At 45.0% G+C, this 24,678-nt stretch overlaps 1 protein-coding gene across 2 annotated transcripts in view; it reads left to right on the forward strand.

The window, feature by feature from the left end:
• Nucleotides 1-8,040: 8,040 nt before the first annotated feature.
• EMCN (endomucin) overlaps nucleotides 8,041-24,678 on the forward strand; it is a 754,511-nt gene continuing 737,873 nt past the window's right edge. Inside the window, exon 1 of one of the 2 annotated variants that reach the window (XM_078676082.1) lies at nucleotides 8,041-8,191. In XM_078676082.1, coding sequence (XP_078532208.1) covers nucleotides 8,137-8,191 — 55 coding nt within the window. In that variant the 5' untranslated portion in view covers nucleotides 8,041-8,136. The remainder of the gene's footprint in view (nucleotides 8,192-24,678) is intronic. The other variant, XM_078676083.1, reaches the window with a different exon arrangement.

The following is a 24,678-nucleotide window of genomic DNA, read 5'->3' on the forward strand; positions in this document are numbered from 1 at the left end:
CGCGGTTTCGCTCCGCGCCCAATATTGCCACAGCCAGTCTTCCTTACAGCGAAAGTAGACTAAGGGGCACGCCGGATTTAAAACAGCATTCTTTATTTTCAGGGGATCAGCATGACGCGTTTCAACAATAAGTCTTCCTCAGATGAACTCCCTTGTCATGTACCGCTGCCACTATGATCCTGAGTATTTATAGTTGCTGGCTCTCACAAGTAGATTAGTGCACACCTGAGCTTCGTTGGGGAGGAGTCACTTCAATAGTTCAACACGCGAGTCTGCAACTCCCAGAGTGCAGTTGTGTTCTTCAGCGTGTTGCGAGCGGTGATCCAATCTACCAGAGTCACTTGATACCCAACAGTGGGGGCTGGTTGACCACGAAGACAGGTAAGAGGTCGTAGTGTTTTTCTGGGTTTACTGCAGTTTAAAGCCGTACTTCCTGCCTTGACACCGCCGCTGGTAACAGGTCCGGGACATCGCTAAAGTAGCTGTGTCTCTCCATGTTGTCGTGGACTTCCATTTGAAAGCGGAGTTTCTGTGCCGTTGGGATGTTAGGCGGTCCTGGTGTATTCCAAATTCACCGGACACTTCAGAAGGTGCACTCCCAAGCGCTGTTTCGCTCCGCGCCCAATATTGCCACAGCCAGTCTTCCTTTCAGCGAAAGTAGACTAAGGGGCACGCCGGATTTAAAACAGCATTCTTTATTTTCAGGGGATCAGCATGACGTGTTTCAACAATAAGTCTTCCTCAGATGAACTCCCTTGTCATGTACCGCTGCCACTATGATCCTGAGTATTTATAGTTGCTGGCTCTCTCAAGAAAATTAGTGCACACCTGAGCTTCATTGGGGAGGAGTCACTTCAATAGTTCAACACGCGAGACTGCAACTCCCAGAGTGCAGTTGTGTTCTTCAGCGTGTTGCGAGCGGTGATCCAATCAACCGGAGTCTCTTGATACCCCACAGTGGGGGCTGGTTGACCACGAAGACAGGTAAGAGGTCGTAGTGTTTTTCTGGGTTTACTGCAGTTTAAAGCCGTACTTCCTGCCTTGACACCGCCGCTGGTAACAGGTCCGGGACATCGCTAAAGTAGCTGTGTCTCTCCATGTTGTCGTGGACTTCCATTTGAAAGCGGAGTTTCTGTGCCGTTGGGATGTTAGGAGGTCCTGGTGTATTCCAAATTCACCGGACACTTCAGAAGGTGCACTCCCAAGCGCTGTTTCGCTCCGCGCCCAATATTGCCACAGCCAGTCTTCCTTTCAGCGAAAGTAGACTAAGGGGCACACCGGATTTAAAACAGCATTCTTTATTTTCAGGGGATCAGCATGACGCGTTTCAACAATAAGTCTTCCTCAGATGCACTCCCTTGTCATGTTCCGCTGCCACTACGACCCTGAGTATTTATAGTTGCTGGCTCTCTCAAGTAGATTAGTGCACACCTGAGCTTCGTTGGGGTGGTGTCACTTCAATAGTTGAACACGCGAGACTGCAACTCCCAGAGTGCAGTTGTGTTCTTCAGCGTGTTGCGAGCGGTGATCCAATCTACCAGAGTCTCTTGATACCCCACAGTGGGGGCTGGTTGACCACGAAGACAGGTAAGAGGTCGTAGTGTTTTTCTGGGTTTACTGCAGTTTAAAGCCGTACTTCCTGCCTTGACACCGCCGCTGGTAACAGGTCCGGGACATCGCTAAAGTAGCTGTGTCTCTCCATGTTGTCATAGACTTCCATTTGAAAGCGGAGTTTCTGTGCCGTTGGGATGTTAGGCGGTCCTGGTGTATTCCAAATTCACCGGACACTTCAGAAGGTGCACTCCCAAGCGCGGTTTCGCTCCGCGCCCAATATTGCCACAGCCAGTCTTCCTTACAGCGAAATTAGACTAAGGGGCATGCCGGATTTAAAACAGCATTCTTTATTTTCAGGGGATCAGCATGACGCGTTTTAACAATAAGTCTTCCTCAGATGAACTCCATTGTCATGTACCGCTGCCACTATGATCCTGAGTATTTATAGTTGCTGGCTCTCTCAAGAAGATTAGTGCACACCTGAGCTTCGTTGGGGAGGAGTCACTTCAATAGTTCAACACGCGAGACTGCAACTCCCAGAGTGCAGTTGTGTTCTTCAGCGTGTTGCGAGCGGTGATCCAATCTACCAGAGTCTCTTGATACTCCACAGTGGGGGCTGGTTGACAACGAAGACAGGTAAGAGGTCGTAGTGTTTTTCTGGGTTTACTGCAGTTTAAAGCCGTACTTCCTGCCTTGACACCGCCGCTGGTAACAGGTCCGGGACATCGCTAAAGTAGCTGTGTCTCTCCATGTTGTCGTGGACTTCCATTTGAAAGCGGAGTTTCTGTGCCGTTGGGATGTTAGGCGGTCCTGGTGTATTCCAAATTCACCGGACACTTCAGAAGGTGCACTCCCAAGCGCTATTTCGCTCCGCGCCCAATATTGCCACAGCCAGTCTTCCTTTCAGCGAAAGTAGACTAAGGGGCACGCCGGATTTAAAACAGCATTCTTTATTTTCAGGGGATCAGCATGACGCGTTTCAACAATAAGTCTTCCTCAGATGCACTCCCTTGTCATGTACCGCTGCCACTACGATCCTGAGTATTTATAGTTGCTGGCTCTCTCAAGTAGATTAGTGCACACCTGAGCTTCGTTGGGGAGGTGTCACTTCAATAGTTCAACACGCGAGACTGCAACTCTCAGAGTGCAGTTGTGTTCTTCAGCGCGTTGCGAGCGGTGATCCGATCTACCAGAGTCTCTTGATACCCCACAGTGGGGGCTGGTTGACCAAGAAGACAGGTAAGAGGTCGTAGTGTTTTTCTGGGTTTACTGCAGTTTAAAGCCATACTTCCTGCCTTGACACCACCGCTGGTAACAGGTCCGGGACATCGCTAAAGTAGCTGTGTCTCTCCATGTTGTCATGGACTTCCATTTGAAAGCGGAGTTTCTGTGCCGTTGGGATGTTAGGTGGTCCTGGTGTATTCCAAATTCACAGGACACTTCAGAAGGTGCACTCCCAAGAGCGGTTTGGCTCCGCGCCCAATATTGCCACAGCCAGTCTTCCTTTCAGCGAAAGTAGAGTAAAGGGCACACCGGATTTAAAACAGCATTCTTTATTTTCAGGGGATCAGCATGACGCGTTTCAACAATAAGTCTTCCTCAGATGCACTCCCTTGTCATGTACCGCTGCCACTACGATCCTGAGTATTTATAGTTGCTGGCTCTCTCAAGTAGATTAGTGCACACCTGAGCTTCGTTGGGGAGGAGTCACTTCAATAGTTCAACACGCGAGACTGCAACTCCCAGAGTGCAGTTGTGTTCTTCAGCATGTTGCGAGCGGTGATCCAATCTACCAGAGTCTCTTGATACCCCACAGTGGGGGTTGGTTGACCACGAAGACAGGTAAGAGGTTGTAGTGTTTTTCTGGGTTTACTGCAGTTTAAAGCCGTACTTCCTGCCTTGACACCGCCGCTGGTAACAGGTCCGGGACATCGCTAAAGTAGCTGTGTCTCTCCATGTTGTGATGGACTTCCATTTGAAAGCGGAGTTTCTGTGGCGTTGGGATGTTAGGCGGTCCTGGTGTATTCCAAATTCACCGGACACTTCAGAAGGTGCACTCCCAAGCGCGGTTTCGCTCCGCGCCCAATATTGCCACAGCCAGTATTCCTTTCAGCGAAAGTAGACTAAGGGGCACCCCGGATTTAAAACAGCATTCTTTATTTTCAGGGGATCAGCATGACGCGTTTCAACAATAAGTCTTCCTCAGATGCACTCTCTTGTCATGTACCGCTGCCACTACGATCCTGAGTATTTATAGTTGCTGGCTCTCTCAAGTAGATTAGTGCACACCTGAGCTTCGTTGGGGAGGAGTCACTTCAATAGTTCAACACGCGAGACTGCAACTCCCAGAGTGCAGTTGTGTTCTTCAGCGTGTTGCGAGCGGTGATTCAATCTACCAGAGTCTCTTGATACCCCACAGTGGGGGTTGGTTGACCATGAAGACAGGTAAGAGGTCGTAGTGTTTTTCTGGGTTTACTGCAGTTTAAAGCCGTACTTCCTGCCTTGACACCGCCGCTGGTAACAGGTCCGGGACATCGCTAAAGTAGCTGTGTCTTTCCATGTTGTCATGGACTTCCATTTGAAAGCGGAGTTTCTGTGCCGTTGGGATGTTAGGCGGTCCTGGTGTATTCCAAATTCACCGGACACTTCAGAGGGTGCACTCCCAAGCGCAGTTTCGCTCCGCGCCCAATATTGCTACAGCCAGTCTTCCTTTCAGCGAAAGTAGACTAAGGGGCACGCCGGATTTAAAACAGCATTCTTTATTTTCAGGGGATCAGCATGACGCGTTTCAACAATAAGTCTTCCTCAGATGCACTCCCTTGTCATGTACCGCTGCCATTACGATCCTGAGTATTTATAGTTGCTGGCTCTCTCAAGTAGATTAGTGCACATCTGAGCTTCGTTGGGGAGGAGTCACTTCAATAGTTCAACACGCGAGACTGCAACTCCCAGAGTGCAGTTGTGTTCTTCAGCGTGTTGCGAGCGGTGATCCAATCTACCAGAGTCTCTTGATACCCCACAGTGGGGGCTGGTTGACCACGAAGACAGGTAAGAGGTCGTAGTGTTTTTCTGGGTTTACTGCAGTTTAAAGCCATACTTCCTGCCTTGACACCACCGCTGGTAACAGGTCCGGGACATCGCTAAAGTAGCTGTGTCTCTCCATGTTGTCATGGACTTCCATTTGAAAGCGGAGTTTCTGTGCCGTTGGGATGTTAGGCGGTCCTGGTGTATTCCAAATTCCCGGACACTTCAGAAGGTGCACTCCCAAGCGCGGTTTGGCTCCGCGCCCAATATTGCCACAGCCAGTCTTCCTTTCAGCGAAAGTAGAGTAAAGGGCACACCGGATTTAAAACAGCATTCTTTATTTTCAGGGGATCAGCATGACGCGTTTCAACAATAAGTCTTCCTCAGATGCACTCCCTTGTCATGTACCGCTGCCACTACGATCCTGAGTATTTATAGTTGCTGGCTCTCTCAAGTAGATTAGTGCACACCTGAGCTTCGTTGGGGAGGAGTCACTTCAATAGTTCAACACGCGAGACTGCAACTCCCAGAGTGCAGTTGTGTTCTTCAGCGTGTTGCGAGCGGTGATCCAATCTACCAGAGTCTCTTGATACCCCACAGTGGGGGTTGGTTGACCACGAAGACAGGTAAGAGGTCGTAGTGTTTTTCTGGGTTTACTGCAGTTTAAAGCCGTACTTCCTGCCTTGACACCGCCGCTGGTAACAGGTCCGGGACATCGCTAAAGTAGCTGTGTCTCTCCATGTTGTCATGGACTTCCATTTGAAAGCGGAGTTTCTGTGGCGTTGGGATGTTAGGCGGTCCTGGTGTATTCCAAATTCACCGGACACTTCAGAAGGTGCACTCCCAAGCGCGGTTTCGCTCCGCGCCCAATATTGCCACAGCCAGTCTTCCTTTCAGCGAAAGTAGACTAAGGGGCACCCCGGATTTAAAACAGCATTCTTTATTTTCAGGGGATCAGCATGACGCGTTTCAACAATAAGTCTTCCTCAGATGCACTCTCTTGTCATGTACCGCTGCCACTACGATCCTGAGTATTTATAGTTGCTGGCTCTCTCAAGTAGATTAGTGCACACCTGAGCTTCGTTGGGGAGGAGTCACTTCAATAGTTCAACACGCGAGACTGCAACTCCCAGAGTGCAGTTGTGTTCTTCAGCGTGTTGCGAGCGGTGATTCAATCTACCAGAGTCTCTTGATACCCCACAGTGGGGGTTGGTTGACCATGAAGACAGGTAAGAGGTCGTAGTGTTTTTCTGGGTTTACTGCAGTTTAAAGCCGTACTTCCTGCCTTGACACCGCCGCTGGTAACAGGTCCGGGACATCGCTAAAGTAGCTGTGTCTTTCCATGTTGTCATGGACTTCCATTTGAAAGCGGAGTTTCTGTGCCGTTGGGATGTTAGGCGGTCCTGGTGTATTCCAAATTCACCGGACACTTCAGAAGGTGCACTCCCAAGCGCGGTTTCGCTCCGCGCCCAATATTGCCACAGCCAGTCTTCCTATATATATAATTTATGCTTAACATGTATATAAGTCAGTGCATAGTTTAAATATAAGTTGTTTGATTATATAATTATGGGTCCCAGTTTCATTTTATTGATCTATCATAATGTGTAAATATCCTTCACTATTGAAATATTGGGGACGATATAAAATAAAAATAAATAAATGTAAACAAATCATCAAAAAGTACGTAAAATTCACCCACAAAAAAGAAATAATAAATAAATACACAAACAAATTAGCTTCATGTACAGCAACACTTGAAAGTCTGACTTTCTTAATATGTATCCATACACGCACATATGGGACTTTCTATAATACAACTTTATATCTCCTTATTATTTTTCATATGCATCTATACCTTTCTATGTAGTTATGTATCTGTATATTTATTACTTTACTTGAATTATAGAGATGAAAAAATGGACTTCAACTCTCTCCAATGCACTATTCTATATCTCATCCCATACCTCTCTCAATATATCCTCTACCTCTACTCTGACTCATCCCAAACATCATTGTACTAATCTGATCTCCATATTAGCCCTTTCTAGACTCTTGCCTCCTCTATCCCTCCTTTGACTCATTCCATACCTCCTTTATCTACTATGGTCTCCCAAATTAACACTAACTTGATTCTTCCCTCATCTATCCCTCTTTTGACTAATCCCAAACCTCATTTTACTATTATGGGTTCCGGAGTACCATGCTATTTTCCAAAAAGTGTTTCAACGCTTAGTCAGGGATAGAAAGCAATGCATCAATACAATTACAATTACACTTGCAGGCTTTGTGATCTAAAAATGGTTTGATACATTAGGCCCTAACTTTTTAAGAAAACGGTGCATTTTCACAGCTATTCTCTAAATTATTTAAATTAATCTTTAAAAGTATGGAGATGGATTTCTAGTATGTGGCAAATAGTCTGCACACTTCCTAGCTGTTAGGCAGGGCTACTAGAATTATTCGGCTGCTGTGTTATTCACATAGTTATGAATTTGCTGCATAATCACTCTTTTATTGTATAATCTATAGATTTTACCCAAAAAATGTGTAAAGCTCAATTGGATGAAAAGTTACTACAAACACTGCCATTTATGCTCCACACAGTTGAAGGCCTTTTGAAAAGGTTGACTGGTTACTTTTCTGTTACTTATTGCTATATTTGGATGTTAAACCAGTACTAATGAGGTAAAACCTATTCTCAGACAGTGTAAGTGTAAAAATTTCAAAATAAGGAAGTCATACTATCACAAAGTGTGCATTTTATGCAACTTAATGTGCCTTTTTGCAGTGAATAGTTTAGCCAACTATGCCACATAAATTGATCCTAGCCTGCTGCATAACTCCAGTGGCCCCTCTAAGGACCTGCCTTATGAAGGCCTTGTTCATTAACACGCGCATGTGGGTTTTGCGTATGCACTGACTCACGACTCCGCCCTTTAATGCTGTATACATGTGCGGATGTAAGATGCAGCTGCTGCTATTGTTAGGAGGGGCAATTTCCAAGAGTTTCCTAGTCAGAGGAGGCAGTGCACTGTTATTCGATCATCAAACGGTTTATTAAAGTTTAACAACATCTTGCTTTCTATCATAGTAGGCATTTTCTCCCCGAAAATATCTTAAATCGTAATCCTTTTTTTCGCTCTAAAGGTCCACTCTTGGCTATGCAGAACCATAAAAAAGATCTAAAAATAATCGTCAAGAAACAACAGGGGATGAGCTGCAGCACATGCTACTAGAGGAAAAGAGGCTTCTGTTCCAAACCCCCCTGACCTTTCAGAATGAATCATTACAATGTTTAATAACAAAAACACGGTTCACTGCCAAAGAAAAGAAGTTCCTGTGAAGGGTTTTTAAAACAATGACTTTCCCCTGTGCTCAACTCCCAAAGGGAGTCAGTGCATTTCCTCCGGTTTTTTATCAAAGTCCCAAAATAAGCGACGAGGGGGCAGGGGCAGCGCGCACCTTTTCCATTCGTTAACGCGGCCCGGACTCAGTTGGGAAAAATAACACAAGCTGGCACCACAGGGCTGTGCGAAGAAACTCCGCCGGGAAGCCATGCAGCCCCTCGGAGCCGCCGTCCTGGTCCTAGCCGTGGCAAACATCCACTGGGGTAACCATGTTTTTTTTGTCTCTCTTTCCTGTCACTTTGCGTGCTGGTCCGCGTGGCGTGGTGGCGCCCTAGCGTCACACGCTGGGCTCGGTGCGTAGAGCCTCCCTGGTAGTCTGAAGTCGCCCGACTGTGCATGGGTGTTTCATGGCTTCCTTCGTGCGAGGGAATATAGCGTATCTGCAATTTGGATGTTTGTATTCAAATGTTCTAGTTTCCCAAAGAGTGTGTAATACAAGGTGACCGCTACCTATACGGCAAATAGGAAAGCTTGTCTCTTATTTGAAGAACTGTGTGCAATGTAAGGTACAACTGAGAACAGTGCACACAGATCAGTTTAGGATGGGTTTGAAAAGTGGGCCTGCCTTTGAGAGTGCAAGAGGCCAATCACATGCTATGCAAAGTTGGTTTACACCAGTAAGTTAGTACATTTTGGTGCAGTTACAATTGATTACAAGTGACCTTGCTACACGTATCCTGCCACCAAATCGGTACCTAATTGTAGGTGGCGTAAAGTTGTGCAGAGGGTGGATAAAGTGTAACATTCAGTTTGTTACAAGATGTGTGACGGAAGGGCTGGCATGTTTGACAAATATATTTGTGTGGAAAACAGTAGCAATAACCAATTTCAAAGTAACACTTTTTTCTTAACCCTCAATGTGTAAAATGTGCGTATCTTACATTACTCAGACATAAGGATAAGAACATGTGTTAGCAATCTAGTTAAAAACATTCATAAATGCACATATCGTATTGGATAGATTCATTTTTTTGGTTCGGGTTGACTGAAAAATACGTTAAATTGCAAATAATTGTGAATTATGAAGCTGTACAATGGTATCTTGTGCTATGCTTAGCAGAATTTAGTTTACCAAACATTTGTGAATGCACCCCAGAAAGTGAATGTATACTGTGTGCGTAGTGTCAATTGGGAGGAACGTATCTGTCTACATTTAATTTTTCTCTCCATCCCAACACTTATATTTCATTACATATAATGTTATTGACATATATTTGGTGCCAAGTCTGCCATTGGTATTGCAATGAAGTGCTTTCAGTAGTCCAAGGGCGACTTTTTCAATAGTTCTGAAAGCTCCATGGTAGACTGGCATCTGATTTGTCTTATGAAGCGGTGATATCAGTTGCATACATTGGTATGGTCCTCTCTGAATGTGTTTCAATGATTTCCGTGCATGTTCTTTGGTGTCTGATTGGGTGAGATCGGAGGGTCAAAACGATTACACACCTTCACAGAATTTCATCAGTACAGCGTTTCTCTTTTCGCTAAGTTGGTGCTTTAGAAATTCCACATAGATACATAATACATACCTAGGTTGAGAGTCTATTCAACTACCTGGCATATGTGTACTTGTAGAAGAGAATGTCATAATTAGAGGTGCTGGTGCCATAATAGTCAGTTAATTCTATATTTGGGCTGTGATAGGTGTATGTTTGTAGTTCTGTTGTAGCATGTACTGTTGTAGTGTATGGTGTGTTCAGGTGGAGACTGATGTTGTGAGCACTGTGATAGCCAACTGTGTGGCATATCTGTGCTGTGTTGATTGCATGTGCAATGTCATGTCTAATAATAAATGTTGAATGTTATGAGTGTGTCGTGTAACTAAAGTGCACAGTGTCACAAGCATGATAACACAGAACCAAACTTTATTTCTGTGGTATATTGGATGTGTGCTAATTGTTGTGACAAAGGGGGTCCTTTTGAGATTTTGTGCATGTGATACAGACTTATATGACTTCAATTCGCTACATCAAGATTTGCAACAAATACATTACTAGCCCTTTCATATGAAGAAAGAGCTGATGAGCTGTGTGTGTAAGCTAGTGTCCAATAAAATTCCACAGTTGCTAGCGTATGGGAGCAGGACTAGCTTGGATTGGGTAGAGCAATCACAGTCATTGTCATGTATATTTGCTAAGTGCACTATCACCCATGAGGAGTATCCTGGTGCTGAGAAGGTGTGCTTGCCTAGCCATGCCTAGTGCTGGGGGGCTTTATTTAGGAGAGCCAGGTCTTCAGCTTCTTCCACAACTCAGGAAATGAGGAGGTGGTCTCACTGGCAACGTCCATTGGTGGCTATACATGAACTGGAACATATGCCGGCACAGCTTGTATCCTGAATTGACCCAGAGGCTCAGGTTGTGACACAATTAATAATATGTTACACCAGTGTCTGAAAATAGCTGTGAGGAAACAGGCTATACATATTTTAATAGAAAAACTGTTCAGAATGTTCTCAAAGGCTGCCTGCCACAGTTTGAAATGCTATATTATCATACTTGTAGAGCTTATGTTACCAATAGTAAGCAAATGTAATAATTTGAAGAGGTATATTCAGGGCACCAATCGAGGGTACATGTGTGTAGACCGCATCTACCCACTCTTTTCACAGGGTGGACACAGTCTACCTTGCCAAAGGTTGGAGCCCACAGAAACAGGCAAACTTGTCCTGGTGTAATTTTCAGACACCGGGACACATTTAGCAGTGTCTGGCAGCTAAAGTTAGCGCCAGTGTGGGGGGAAATGCAGGGCTGCAATATATTCTAGTAAATATGGTGCAGCTCTGCATTTCTAAAGTGACGAAGCGTTTCGTTAGCCTTCTAGGCTTAACGATATGCTTCGCCACTTTATTGTAAATATGCCCCTGAATGTACAAGAGTCGTTGTTACACGTTCAAACTCTATAACTTGCATTTATTCTGTAAAAAAATAATCCGTTTATTAGAGTTCAGGGTAAAACGTTTGAAGAAAAAACATAAGTGTGCTCAAAAGAGTGACTGTTATTTTATAAATTCCGATATTACAAGCAAACACGTTGGGCACGTTTTAATCATCCATTTATTTTGGATTTTGTAGTGCAGGAACCCAGTCAAAATGGCAGCATAGCACTTTACATACAACCACGAATGGCAGCTGGATCAAAAGGGAAATTAGAGGCTAAAGGATGGATGAAAGTAGCCATTGAGGCTCGTCCACTTGGGGCCTCCGCCTGAAATGTTACAGTAGCCTCCAGGGACAAATGTGGTTAGACCGTTTTAGCAGAAGTCATGTGTGGATTTCTTTCGGACTTACAAGGCATTTCTTTACCTATTTTTTAACAGAACATGTCTGAATGGATAGCACAGAGAGAGCTGAAAGGCTGTACCACGAACAGAGGTAGACGTGTACAGTATGTAATCGCGGCCCTAAAATCTTCACAGCTCGCGAATAGAGCAAATCTCTCGAAAGACCCTGATTGGTGAGAGACATGAACTTCTGCATATTAATCAGAATTGATGCTCTCTTGAAGTATGGCTGTTAAAAATGCGGAATAACAGCAACAACTATAAGGGGACCCTTAATCTAGAAATACAAGTGGGAAGTAGCCACGAGTATTTCTGTTTTAAAGTATTGTTTAATCAGTTTTTCACCAAAGTTTAACTTCCTGTATGGAGCGTTAGAACTTGAAAGTTTATCTCGGCGGGCTTGCAAATAGCAACTGGCCGGCTCCTCCAAAATCGTCAACCAAATACAACAACCCGCTTTTGTTTTTTTTTAAACCTTGCACTTCCCTTCTATTCATACAAGAGCTGGGTAAATTTAAGTGATCCAAAAGTGAAAAATGTCGCAAACTGTGAATAACCCCAACACCCCCAAAAAGTACAATGACAAACATTGAATCATTTATTCGGCAGAAACAATCAATACATGACAAAAAATAACATTATAAAAAACGATTTATTAAGGGAAAAAGCTATCAGTTTGTTCCAAACTCAAATTGATTCGTGAAAAAAATGAGATTTATGAATCACAAACCCAAGTGCAAAACTCCACTAACTTCGAATTTGATAAATAAGTCTAGCCTAAAGAGTTTGGGTAAACTGCACGCTTTCCAGTAGTAATTGTTTGAGTAGCATCTTCCAGGAAACTGGGTAATCCTTAACCCAGCACTACAAAATGATTAATCAGCTTCCAAAATTCTCAGGATACCAAGATGCACATTGGCACAAGCTCCCAGACTCATTTTCTTTTTTTCCTTAATCGTATTCTGAAATAGTGCTACCAGCCCAGACGTGGCTGCTCTCTTTCAGCACAGTGATATTCATTCTCTCTCTTCAGGAAGATTATTTTTCTGACCCAGTTCTTTGTTTATACTTGACTCAACAACTCGATGTCTTTTTTTTCCAAACAAGTGATCATGAAAGAACCTCTTTCAACCAAACTGCTGAAATTGTTTGTAAAAAAACCAACACTTATTACATGACCCACCTAAATCCCACTCCAAGCACAAACACGAGTCTGTGCCCCACTTGCGGATTATGAGTGGTGCACAAAGTTTGCAGAGATCTGGCAGTTTTTGCCCAGCATACATTTCCATAGGTAAAACTTGGCCAACCTGTGTGAGGAAAAGCCACATAATTCTGAGTTTTGCTTTTCCGAACAAGGGAAACATGCAAATGTTCCCACACAATTAGAGGACATGCACGTCATGCCCCATTCTGACATGTGAAACTTGGAATGGGTGATCATTTTGCCCAGGGTTAGAGATGGGTGGGGGGGGGGGGGCATTCAGTTTTGACAATTACCAGGGTAAAATTACCAGCCTTAAATTCGGTGGCACTTGGAAAATGACCCCCAACATGTCAAGTCATGAAAAGATGAGTACAGAGAAACGTTGTCATGTTCCATTGATAAATGTAGTAGTCATCTTTTATCCCTTTACCTGTGTAGTTGTGAAATATGGTGTGCCATAAATGCTGCACTGCCTTGCCAGGATGTCCCCTTCTTGAATGCCTAGTCATGCTGTGGGAGTTTTGCAGTGTTGCAGAGTTGCGACTTTGTGTAATGTACCTGATGTTTGGCATATAAAACAAGCAAGTCAAGTCAAGTCAAAATATGCTTTATTGGAGATTTCACTCATAAAAGCAAGAACAGTCTACATTTAAAAATACAATTAAATAATCAATCAGTTACATTAAAAAGATAAAGCATATTATTTTCAATTTATGACTCAGTATACAGTTCGAAATTTAGAAATGTCTTATATCAGTAATTATACATTATAAACATAGTTAAAAAGAGTTAAAAAAACACCCAGGACAAGCAAGGTTCTTAAAAGGAAAACATGGATAGATTATACGGGCAGTTTGCCTAGACAGAGAATAGTCAAATGACTAGCAGTCTCTGTCTATTCAACCATACAGTTTACCCAGACAGAGAATAGTCAAGTGACTAGCAGTCTCTGTCTGATCGACCATGCCCATCCAAGGTATTTGGCAGTTGCTATTAATATCCATATCTCGCTACTGGTGCATATAATACGCAAGGCAACTGTGCTACTGGTAGTCCCTAAATTCTTGCACATCGGTTTTAGCCATACACGTCTTGGATCCAAGTAGGCTGTGTAAGAGAATAAGAAATGTCCCATAGTTTCATTAGAGGAACCACAAACAGGGCAGCTATCATTCAAGACACCTTCCCATTTAGCTGTCAAAGATCTGAGGGGTAATGCACCTGCTCTCAATTGGAATAGAAGTTTTCTGTCTCCAGGCCTAGTTATAATATCCCAGTAGGGTTCCAGGGAAGGGTACAACTTAGCCTCTAAGAATCCTTCAGTCATAGATCCTAAGTTAGTGCTACTCCAACCCCGGGAGGCTACCTTTTCCCAATACATTTTTTTAAAAGCAATTTTAGTAGGGAATGCTGTTCCAGCTGGGTCTGTCCAAAGCGAACCCATTCCAAGTTCATTCAAGATTGCTTTCAAGGATTTAAGCCACCTGTTTTTATGGAATATATCCGTTTTAATAATATTTAAAAAACCCTCAGCATAATGGGAAAGCTCAGGCGTAGTCCAGAGCCTTCTCCAGTACAGAATCGGTCAAAGTCTGACCAGGTCTGTAACCGCTTTTCTACCCAGGTCATACCTGAGGGGCAGTAAGGGAGTACTTTTCGGAACACCAGTTATAGACCGGAGGAACTTATTTTCCGAGATTTGGAGAGGAGCCACCTTCTCGAAACCCCATAACTCAGCACCATATAGTGCAGAGCCAAGAGCCTTTGCCTTGTATACCTGCAGGGCAGGCTTTATAGGTTTTGTCAGGGACTTTCTATGCTCAGAACTAATAGCACCTGATAGTTGCCTGTGTCTCAATGTAGCTATATCTATATGTTTGTTCCAACCGTTCTTATTTGAGATATGAATACCCAGATGAGTAAAAATGTTTACCACTTCGAAAGGCCGACCATTCATAATGATTTTAGATTTAAAACTGGGATGGGGATTAAAAATCATGAGTTTTGTTATGGTCACATTGACCTCCAGACCATGCTCACCGCAGAAAAGATCAAAGATAGCCAATGCACGTTGTAGGCCACTTGGGGTTTTTGATAGGATGAGCGTATCATCCGCGAACATTAAAATTGGTATTTTTGTGCCAGCTAATGAAGGAGCATCCAACTCCGCCGATACCATGCGGGATACAACACCATTAATAAACAGTGTAAAAAGAGTGGGGGCCATTGAGCAGCCTTGCCGGACGCCCCGCTCTACCCGGAAGTCCGCTGTCACCAAGCCCTGTCCCCCCCACTGGATTCTAGCAAATGTTGCTTCATGGAGCCGCATTATCAAAGTCAATAAGTCATCAGGTACACCCAGGTTTTTAAGAACAGACCACAACTTCGACCGCGGTACTAGATCGAAGGCAGCCCGCAAGTCGACAAAAGCCGCGTATAGACTACCCCCGCCCAGCACCACGGTCTTCCATTGCAGTAAATTAAAGCAGAAAACCTGATCCACAGTACTTGTGGACTTACGGAATCCCGCTTGAAACGGTGACAAAGCATCATTATCCTCAGCCCAGTCAAGAAGCCTGTTCACAATCACACGCCCTATTATCTTTTGTATGGTATCAATAAGGCTAATCGGCCTGTAATTGCCGGGCTCGGATCGGTTACCTTTCTTAAACACTGGTATAATTACTGCTCCCTGCCAGGATATCGGTACCTCTGCACCCTTAGCGATATTGTTAATGAGGAGGCAAATGTACTTACTCCAACGTTCTTTATCATTAATAAAGACGTCGGCAGGAACACCGTCCATGCCTGGCGCACGCCCGCTGTTCACAGTACTCAAAGCCACCAGAATTTCTTTTAGACTGAAAAATGTTTCTTTAAAGTGGGTATACTTTATGTCCGCTGTAGATGTAACCTGTTTTATCTCAGCATACTGAGTTCTAAAATTTTTTACCCACTCTTCTTCCGGAACATTGTTATTTGGGGGTTCCGGTTTCCCCTCGCCACCCCATTTAACAATGCTCCAGAACAGTCTAGAATCTTTCTTATCACTAGCTCTTTTTAATTCGGACCAGTGATGCTCATCCCAGGCTTTCTTTGCGTCCGCTATACTGGCTTTATATTCCTTCCTAGCGAATTGAATGGCCATGGTATCCCTACTTTTTAGAGCAGTACCTAGGGCGTTTCGTGCATCCCTACAATGGGCATTATACCATTTTGCATTCTTGGGAACTCTCACACCCTTACCCTTTACAGGCTTCAAAAAGTGTTTTTTAATTACGGAAAAAAGGGTATCATGGATTACAGCCAGGCTACTCAGCTCAGAGCTGGAAGTGTTAATATGTTCCATGGCAGATATCGCTTTATCAGCTTCGATTATAATGTTTTCCCTGGCCTGTTGATTAGTTGCAACATTTGTCCATCTCAACCTACGCATATCGGTGGTGGGGACAATTCGGGGTGGGACAAGGGCAGTAAGGCCGCTGGTCCTATTGGGGAATGACCACCAATTATGCTTTATACACAGAGGATTGTGGTCACTCTCACTCCTCCACACAACCTCCATGTCACGTAACACCGGCCATAGTTTCAGACTACAAAGTACGTAATCTATTCTGCTCTTGTGCCGCCCATTGTCAAATGTCATAGACCCATTTTTGTCACTTGACGTCCTTCCATTTGATGATCTTAGACCTTTCTCAAAACATAAGGCATTCATGCTAATCACATCCTCGGTCCAGCACACAACTGGTTTCAACTCTAGTTTTGGGACCCCCCAATGCCAATCCTCTTCATCCCCAAGGAAATCATCTTCTGTGGCTAAGGGTTCAAATGTTCGATTAAAGTCACCTGCAATGACAATATGATTATCTTGGGAGTAGGTTTCAAGGAGGGAGCCCAAGGCTGCTAAAACCTCTGACCTCCCACCCCTAGTTCTCCTCACATATACATTGTAGATGTCTAATAATCCCAGAATATCTGAATTCAGTGTGATTAGTTGGATGTCTCTATGGCTAGTTTCTTTTACTTTAACATCTAGTTTTAGGGACTGCCGAACCCAAATGGTTAGACCGCCCATTGGTCTTCCCTTTGGCCCTTTTAAAGCAGGCACAGAATAGTTCAAGTATCCCTGTGCAAAGCATGGTTCACATGACCAGGTCTCCTGAAATATACATAGGTCAAAAAGATTAACAAATCAAAGCCACTCTCCAGAGTCCATTTTAGAGCCCAAGCCTGCAATGTTCCATGAAAAAAATTTCCCCACATTGTCCACGATACCACCCGGGTCCATCAATGAAGGATTCGCAGTATTATCCTCAATTAGTTCCTGTACAGTTCCAGCTAACATGTCGTCGTGACAGATATCATCAATAACATCTACCCTCACGGAGGTGTTCTCAAAGTTAGTACCCACTGTAGAAGCAACAGCACACACTTCAAACTCAGGCTTTGCGGTGGAGTCGAACGGTAGCTTGGTGAATTCATTCTTCTTGCTATCAACTAGAGGAATTGTGACACCTATTGATCTTCCTTGGGACATGCAAGTAACATTTGTAAAACCAAAATCCTCGACAATAAAAGTATAGGCTATGTTTAGCTCAGCCAGATCATTGAACACAACACTGCCTGCCTTCTCAAGTCAATCACACTCATTCAGGTCTGACAGTGCCGCAAATCTATTTTCAGTGCTGATTCCCCATTCGCTAAGTTGTACAACCCTACCCCAGTTATTTGTTACCGCGTTCCATTTTGTCTTTAAAATGCTTGGATTCACTGTACTACCTCTCCTATAGAAAAAATCCAAGGTTAGTGGAACAATCTCGGCACTCCTACGTTGGGGGGAAATATGTATCTTAAAAGCTCGGGGAGTACTTCTGGGCTTAGGAAATGCAGAACTACACAGTCTCCTTTTAGTTTTTTCACGCTGTTCCCTATCCAGTCCACCCTTCTTGCCATGGTAATATCCCCGGCTAGCTGTTGTTTTCCCCTCGGAGATATCATCATATTATTACATAGCCAGTGGTATGCTTTACTAATCAAAGAAGAAGTAGATTCTACTTGACCTGGTTTTAGGGGAGGTACATTGGCCAAGACCAGAACAAGAGGAGAGGCCTCTACAATAAGTTGAACCGGGCCTTTGTCTACACTCATCCCTATAGAATTTGGTGGTAGATAATTATTGACTGTTACCCGGGCACCTTTGTCTACCGGCTGCTGAGTAGGAGGCGGATCTGGTATCACATCATCACTACCCCCTGTCCCACCCCTAGGGGTACTTGTAGATGATACAACTCTATTTGTCACTAAAGTTGGTATATTACCCACCTCCTCAACTGTTTTGTTTATCAGGCTCCCTAATCTATTTACTTCGGCTGTTAATAGGTCAATTTTAGCTACCAAAGGTTTAATTATAGATTTCATCTTGGAGTCAATCATACTCACTAGCTTTTTAATCAATTCATCACCTAATATCTCCTTCTCACCTTGTTCCTCATTTGCCTCTATTATGGCTGTAGTTTTCGGTGAAGTCGCTGTTCTTTTCCTACTGGAGCGTAACCCGCCCCGTTTGCTCTGACCCTTTCTGCATGCTCTAATAGCTCTGGTTGCAGGCACAGACACAGGGAAAGGGGGATCATCTTCAATCATGTTTGACTGGTCACCTGGTTCATTGTCTAGATTAACAGTAGAGGATATATTTAAATCAAAGTTAACATTAGGGCTTATCTCGGTGATGGAAATATCACTACTATGTACCTGTATCGGAACTTCTAACACAGTAGGATCCAGCAGAGAACTCTGCGTAGAGATGGCAGGTGGTGAGCTTAAGCCCAGCGATATCCGTCTTGTGCTATTTATTTTACTCACAACCTGAACCAGGTAATTGTCTATAGTATTAGGTACAGATGAAGACCTTTGCTTGGACATTTGGAGACAATTGGCTAGTAGTCGACTAGATGTATCACCCCCAAAACCAAGCAAACAAGGAGCCTTTACCAATTAGATAGATAAACAGGGACCTCAGAGATATGTTGACAAAGATACTTCTTACTTGAGGGGTAACAATGATAGGCAGCGACAGGAACAGGCAGGGATCCTGGCCCAGCCCAGTTACCGTCAGTCACGGACTGTCACAGACTGTCCGCCCTTTGTCCGGGCCTCGTCCCACGCGCGTCCTCGCGGGACGAGGGGCCTGGCGCTGCTTTATGCGCCTCCTGGACGCTCAGTGGTGGCGTCGGCGTTTTGCCCCAAGGGATCCTGGGGATTGTAGGCTTTCGTGGGACCGGCGGAGCCAAGCCCGGCCGGTCGTTCGTTGTGTTTGAGGGGCGGAGCCAAGCCCGGCCGCGAGTCAAGGAGCTGAAGATACAGCAGTGAGCCCCGGTAGCAGAGATGGTGAACTTCAGGGAACTCGGCCCCTGGCGCTGCTTTATGCGCCTCCTGGCGCGCTCAGTGGTGGTGTCGGCGTTTTGCCCAAGGGATCCTGGGGATTGTAGGCTTTCGTGGGACCGGCGGAGCCAAGCCCGGCCGGTCGTTCGTTGTGTTTGAGGGGCGGAGCCAAGCCCGGCCGCGAGTCAAGGAGCTGAAGATACAGCAGTGAGCCCCGGTAGCAGAGATGGTGAACTTCAGGGAACTCGGCCCCTGGCGCTGCTTTATGCGCCTCCTGGCGCGCTCAGTGGTGGCGTCAGGGTTTTGCCCCAAGGGATCCTGGGGATTGTAGGCTTTTCGTGGGACCGGCGGAGCCAAGCCCGGCCGGTCGTTCATTGTGTTTGAGGGGCGGAGCCAAGCCCGGCCGCGAGTCAAGGAGCTGAAGATACAGCAGTGAGCCCCGGTAGCAGAGATGGTAAAACAAGCCGTGGGTAAGTAACCTCCAGCATTGTTGCTCTGTTCCTGATAGTTGAAGTTGACTGATCTCTTCTTGTGACAATGGTGTACCACTGGTGTGGCTTGCAATGCTTAGTCCCGCTACCCCCACTATCTGATGTAGGCAGAATATTCCACCTTGGACATTAATCCACTATCGGTTAATAAACACCAGGGTACTCCCCCCCCCTTTGGCTATTATTACTATTGTAAATCACACAACTGTAATCAAATTCTGGTTGCAATAAACAATATATCTGTGAGATGTGGTTTTAACAGAGATTACAGGAAAGCTATCTATTATATTATTTTTGGCAATAAGGCAGAGCCATCTGTTTCTAATAGAGCATTTTGGACGTTGTACTGAAATGCACTGGAGCAGTTGGCTGAGGGTCATAACAAACGTCCAGGTGAAAAAAGACGATAGTGGCTTTTACTCACAATTTGAATTATTTATTGACAATATTACACTCATCAAAACTGTTGTTAGACTCCTGGTACACAATGAACAATCTTTTTGAGAAACATAGACTTTTTAGGAAAATTATAGCCAGTGGTCTAGAAAGATGAAATGCGGTCACATTTTCGGTAAATGCATGCATATCTAATACATCTGCCTCAGTAAAAAAAATGCCAGATTGTCAGTTGATGGCATTGTTTTATAGTAGCTTCACTACAAAATTACGACGAGCTAGACATTCTGGGCCTGATTAAGAGTATGGCTGTCCATAGGACCGCCGTACTCGCAGTGGCGGTTCAACCACTGCGGCGCTGCCTGCCGCATTAGGAATGTTTTTGATAGTTCAATATTAACCAATTTTGAACCAATAATAAAATGAAATAAATAACTTGTGCAATCAATGTGCTGAAAATCAAAACAGAAAAAAACAAAATGCAAACACAGGATTATCTTATAATAAAAATATATTTTCAATTGTGAATCAAAATTAGCAGGGTACAATCAAAACTGAAGATAATTCAATGCATACACATAAAAAAGGTATAATGCATTTTAATCTATAGTTCATGGGTAAAAACATCCATTCCTAATTAGATCAAGATGGTGACATATATCCTCATAAATAAAGCAGTCACTTAAAATACATCGATTATTGGGGAAATGGACAAAGCAGTCGACGTTTCGGTCTTCTATGATGTGAATCCTTCAGACCATCTTCAGGACAAAGGAAACTGCATATAACAAAGACCCCTAGGAGAACACAATGCATATCATTACATTTATGTCATATAATTCAAATTACAGGACCACCGCCTCCAGCAGGATCCAGGATCCCGCTGTGGTGTCGCAGCAGGCAGAGGCAGGAATATGCTGACTGTGCCACAGTGGCACAGCCGAGCATATTTCGACTTGCCTTTCCACTGCCCTTTTCATGGCAGTGAGCCCACCCTTAAAAGAGTGGCAGAGAGGAAACTAAGGCCCCCTGCCGCCTCTGGGTTTGGGGATGCACGTGGAGGGGGGCAAATGTTGTGCCCCCTGGAAATGCACCCCCTTTCCTGCATGGAGTGGCATGCACAACATGGTGTATGTCACGCCGTGCAAGAATGTGCAGTCAGCGCTCTCACAGCAGCAGTCTGCATGTTAGGCTCTCTTATGAGCCGAACAGATCGCCCCCTCTCGGCCTGCCCGACCTGGATTACAATCGTAATCTGGCGGGTTATCTGACCACGGCCTTTGGGGGTCCTCCTGGCAGAGAACCACCAATGTCGTAAACAGGCCCTCTGTAATTCATGATAATTTTATGCGAAGTTACCTGTGTAAGCAAAGTAGTTTCAGAGAAACTAATCCAACATTGTCGCGCATGCAAATATGTGGAACAGGTCACAGCAGAAATGTTATCGTGCAAAAATAGGACAATGTAAGAAAAATGTGTAGCTCTGTTACTTGGGCTTACCCGGGCACATGACATATGTGAGAAGTTGGCCTGGTATATGATGTTCACTATTCTAGTGAGCACCTTGCACCAGCCCAAACAACCCTCATGGTGATGGTTGTAAAGTCAACCTTATAGACCAGCTATCCTAGTGGTAGCATAGACAAAGCAGTCTTAGGCTAACACTTCAGAGAGCATGTGAACCCAATTGTTTTACCAGTAATAACCCCTTGAATATCAAATGAAAGGACACCACACAAGGTATATATAAAATATATATGTATTTATTTCTAACACAACCCCTCTGCACTCTTTATGAGGTCAGAGTTTGAAATACAGCACAAGTAACTTAAATAGCATACATTAAGTTGCACAATTAATTTTTTTCTGAAAAGGAGAGCCATAAGATTGCTGCCCACTGACTTTGGGGTACCTGCTGTACTTTGCCCTCTCCAAAGCAATAATCCTCTTGTGGATGTCATCCCCAACTTTGTAGGGTGGGACAATCTTGCTTAGGTTTCTATTATCATAGGACCGATCTTTATCCTTGGGGATAATGCTGCCACCAGTGGGTTCTACCCCACTTAATGTCTGCTCTCTTGCATGAGCAAGTCTTTCTTTGGCGATGGCAAGTTCTTGCCGCTCAATCCTCAGATTCACTTCTCTCATTCTGGCCTGATGCTCTTTTCTCTCAGGGGAAGACATTCTCCTAACAGCATCTGACCCTAATGAGGCACCAGAGTGGCGAGATTCCCTGGATAGGGAACTCCTCCTCCTGGGCTCAGAGTTAAGCCTGCTTGAGGGTCTGTGTGGGGCTATGCCCCCTCCAGCCCCATGTAGGCTTAGGTTAGCCTGGGTAAGTGTTCCCACTATAACCTAACCATCAGTATCCTACTCAGAGTCATCCTCTTCTACCTCATCTTCATTAATAAGATCAGGATCAGGTGCATCCTCTGTTGAGGGCTGTCCCTCATCTGCATTAACTGGTAGGCCTGTGCTAGAGGCCTTTTGAGCATCATATTCCTTCATGAGCTCAATCAGATGTCTGAGGGTAGGGTTGGAACCCTGTTTTAACCTTCTAGATGTGCACAAGTGACTTGGATCATGGAAAGTTAGGGTATCATATCTGGAAGGTATCCTTATAGGCTCTACCTCCACTGGGAAAGATACACTTGGTTCTGCTCTCAGAGACATGATCTAGTGAGGTGTGGTGTGTGCACCTACCTACGCTAAGTGTTACCTACTAAACCTCTCTAGGAGTTGTAGTCAGGATGTGCTAGGCCCTTTGCTCTACAACAACTAAGTTAAGTAGAACTTAAGTATTTTAAGACTTGAATTATATGTACCTCTAGGTACCTTAATGTGATCTTTCAAATGATATCTCAAGATATTATGGTAAAACAATCAGCAAGCTCTTATCCCAACCGCTGCACACCAACGTGAGAAGTTTGCCTGGTATATGATGTTCACTATTGTAGTGAGCACCTTGCACCAGTCCAAACAACCCTTATGGTGATGGTTGTAAAGTCAACCTTGTAGACCAGCTATCCTAGTGGTAGCATGGACAAAGCAGTCTTAGGCTAACACTTCAGAGAGCATGTGAAGCCAATTGTTTTACCAGTAATAACCCCTTGAATATCAAATGAAAGGACACCACACAAGGTATATATAAAATATATATGCATTTATTTCTAACACAACCCCTCTGCACTCTTTATGAGGTCAGAGTTCGAGATACAACACAGGTAACTTAAATAGCATACATTAAGTTGCACAATTACAATTCTGCCCTAGGGGCCTCGTAAACCATATACTAAAGAAGTGGTATAAGTACCACTGCAGGAATGGTGAATAGGCCTAGGGCCTAGGAAATCGGTGGGGCTACACTGAATAACCACAGGTTAGGAAGCAGGAGTCCCACAGGATGCGTGTGCAGTGTCTAAACACACAAGCGGGTTCTCTTGGACTTAGAATGGGAACGTACAGTTCAGAAACTAGTTGATTTCGGACAGTCCGAGTGGACTTCGAGGAAACCCGGTTAAATTAGGACACTTGGATAGTTATTACCCACTGGAGTACCGGAGTACTCGAGTTACCTCACCCAGGAAAGCTGGGTGCATAGGTGCGAAGTTGTGTCGGGTTTCGTCGTCAATTCTTATGGAGAGCTGCGAAAAGATGCTGCAGGCGACCAGGAGGAAGATGTCCGGATGGATCCAAGGGTGGATCGGAGAAGTGAAGAACCTGAAAGCAGAGGGGACAGAGTCTGGGTCACTAGCCAGTGACCAGGATGGAACCAGGACCGAACCAGATGATGTCGAGCTGCAAACAGGTGAAGAAGTGAAGCTTGTCTCTGAAGCCACGTCGACCAGGAGGCGTCGACGACAACCTGGCGCTGGATAGGGACTTTCCCACAAAGGCTCTCGCTGTTGGCGGTGTCAGTTTCCAGATCGGAGTTAACAAGCCTTGGCAAAGGCAACCCACGTAGGATACAAAGATCGGCTTCTGGTACAGACCAGCAAGGTCTGTGGAGCTTCCCTTTTGCAGGAAAGCAGGAGCAAGCACAGAGCAACCAGGCAAGCAGTGTTGTTTCAAAATGGAGTCTTCAACATGGCCACTAGCCAACGGGCTAGCAACCGGGAAGATGCGTTGAGAGGAAATGCAAGAGCAGGCCCCACGTGGCACTCGTGGAGTGTGGAGGGCTGAGCTTCGGTGCACTTATGACTCTGTATTGGGGCTTCTCAAGTCCCAATGCACAACATCGAGGACGTCTCAGAAGCTGCACAATTTAGCAAAAGCAAAATGGCCAGGTGTCCAGTCCCAGATCTTTCGTGTCCGCCACAGGTCTCAGCTTTGCTGGAGGTGTGGGTCTGGGTCAGTGAAGTCTGGAAGTCGAGTCCTGTGAAGCAGGGTTGTCGGATTCCTTCTGGAGCGATGGCAAAGCAAACTGGCAGTTCGCTAGGTGGTTCCTGTTTGCACAGGGTGGTCACTCCTTGACCACAAGGGAGATTCTTCAATCTTCTAGTTGCAGTAGAATGTCGAAGGTCCAGAGTTTCGTGTCAGAGTTTCAGTTCAGGATAATCTAAAGTCTCTAGAATCAGCTCCTAGCTTTATACGAATTAAAGGGGCTGGATTACCTTCTAGGTCCCTCCTATGGGTGGGACCAGGGAAGGGGGTGGTTAGACCCCTTTCCCTTTGTCCAGTTTCGTGCCAGAGCTGGGGCTGGAGTGCCCCAGCAACTGGTTTAAACCAGACTATGCATGGAGCACCTTGTGTGCCCCAGGCAGTGTCTCATTCTTTTCAACCCACTCTGCCCCAATACACTATAGCCTGTCTGGGGAGGTGCTAGCACCTCCCAAGGCAGGAAACCTATTGTCCAGGCCTCCCATGCTGGAAGGGCTCCCAGCTGCAGGAGGTCAGACTTGTGTCTGTGGCAGCAGCATCCATTTTGTG

This window comes from Lissotriton helveticus, chromosome 2_1 (genome assembly GCF_964261635.1).
Source record: "Lissotriton helveticus chromosome 2_1, aLisHel1.1, whole genome shotgun sequence".
Classification (NCBI taxonomy): domain Eukaryota; kingdom Metazoa; phylum Chordata; class Amphibia; order Caudata; family Salamandridae; genus Lissotriton; species Lissotriton helveticus.